This window comes from Bison bison, unplaced genomic scaffold, assembly GCF_000754665.1.
Source record: "Bison bison bison isolate TAMUID 2011002044 unplaced genomic scaffold, Bison_UMD1.0 scf7180017483251, whole genome shotgun sequence".
Lineage (NCBI taxonomy): Eukaryota > Metazoa > Chordata > Mammalia > Artiodactyla > Bovidae > Bison > Bison bison.
Window position 1 is genome coordinate 1 of NW_011384669.1, and position 740 is coordinate 740.

Consider the following 740-nt stretch of genomic DNA (forward strand, 5'->3'; position numbering starts at 1 on the left):
CTGTCGGAGGTGGCCACGCTCACGCTGCGGACCTGAGGGCGCCGCGGTCCGACTCAGCCGAGAAGTTCTCCCGCCCGAGCGCCTCCACCACGTCGGGCTCCAGGCCGCAGTACTGGAAGAAAGTGTCCGATTCGGCCAAGGACGCGGAGTAGCGCGAGCTGAGGTCGGACTGCGAGCGCTGCAGCCCCCGGCGCCTCGCCCCCAGCAGCTCCGCGCCGCGGGGCGCAGCCGGGACCCTGCGGGGCGTCCCGACGGACCGGGCGGGCGCGGGGGCCGTGGAGGGGCCAGGCTCGGCCCGGGCGGCCCCCTGGGCCCTGACCCCCCACTCCGCTCCCACCCGGGCGGCGCCGGGAGGCTCGGGCGTCTTGTCCTTGCTCGGCCCCTGGAAGAGCTTCTTCACCAGGCTTGCCCTGGGGCTGTCGGCTCCCGACGCTCGGGCGAACTCGCACTTCTGACGGTATATGACCAGCGAGTCCGGCCTTAGCGGCTTCCGCGCTAGAGCCCTGCGCACCCCGGGCCCGGGACGCACGCCTGCCCTCCGGTCGCCTCGGGGCTGCTGCCCCCGCCAGCCGGGCCTGGGCCGGTCCTAGGCGGGCCGCGCACGTACTTGGCGCGGTCGGCCGCCAGCCTCTCCACCGCGCTCCTGCGAGCCGGCCCAGCGGCGTCCGGGGGCCCGCGGGGGTCCCGGAGTCCCGGGACAAGAGCCGCGCGCTCGCGGGGGGCGTCCAGAGCGCGCATCC

At 76.6% G+C, this 740-nt stretch overlaps 1 protein-coding gene across 1 annotated transcript; it reads right to left on the minus strand.

The window, feature by feature from the left end:
- Positions 1–5: 5 nt before the first annotated feature.
- On the minus strand, positions 6–738 carry LOC104990538 (protein FAM110C-like; the record flags this gene model as incomplete). The annotated part of the gene is given in 3 exon segments (XM_010842700.1): positions 6–34; positions 37–543; positions 546–738. Coding segments are annotated over 3 exon segments (729 nt in total), but the record flags the coding sequence as incomplete, so codon positions are not given.
- Positions 739–740: the final 2 nt, after the last annotated feature.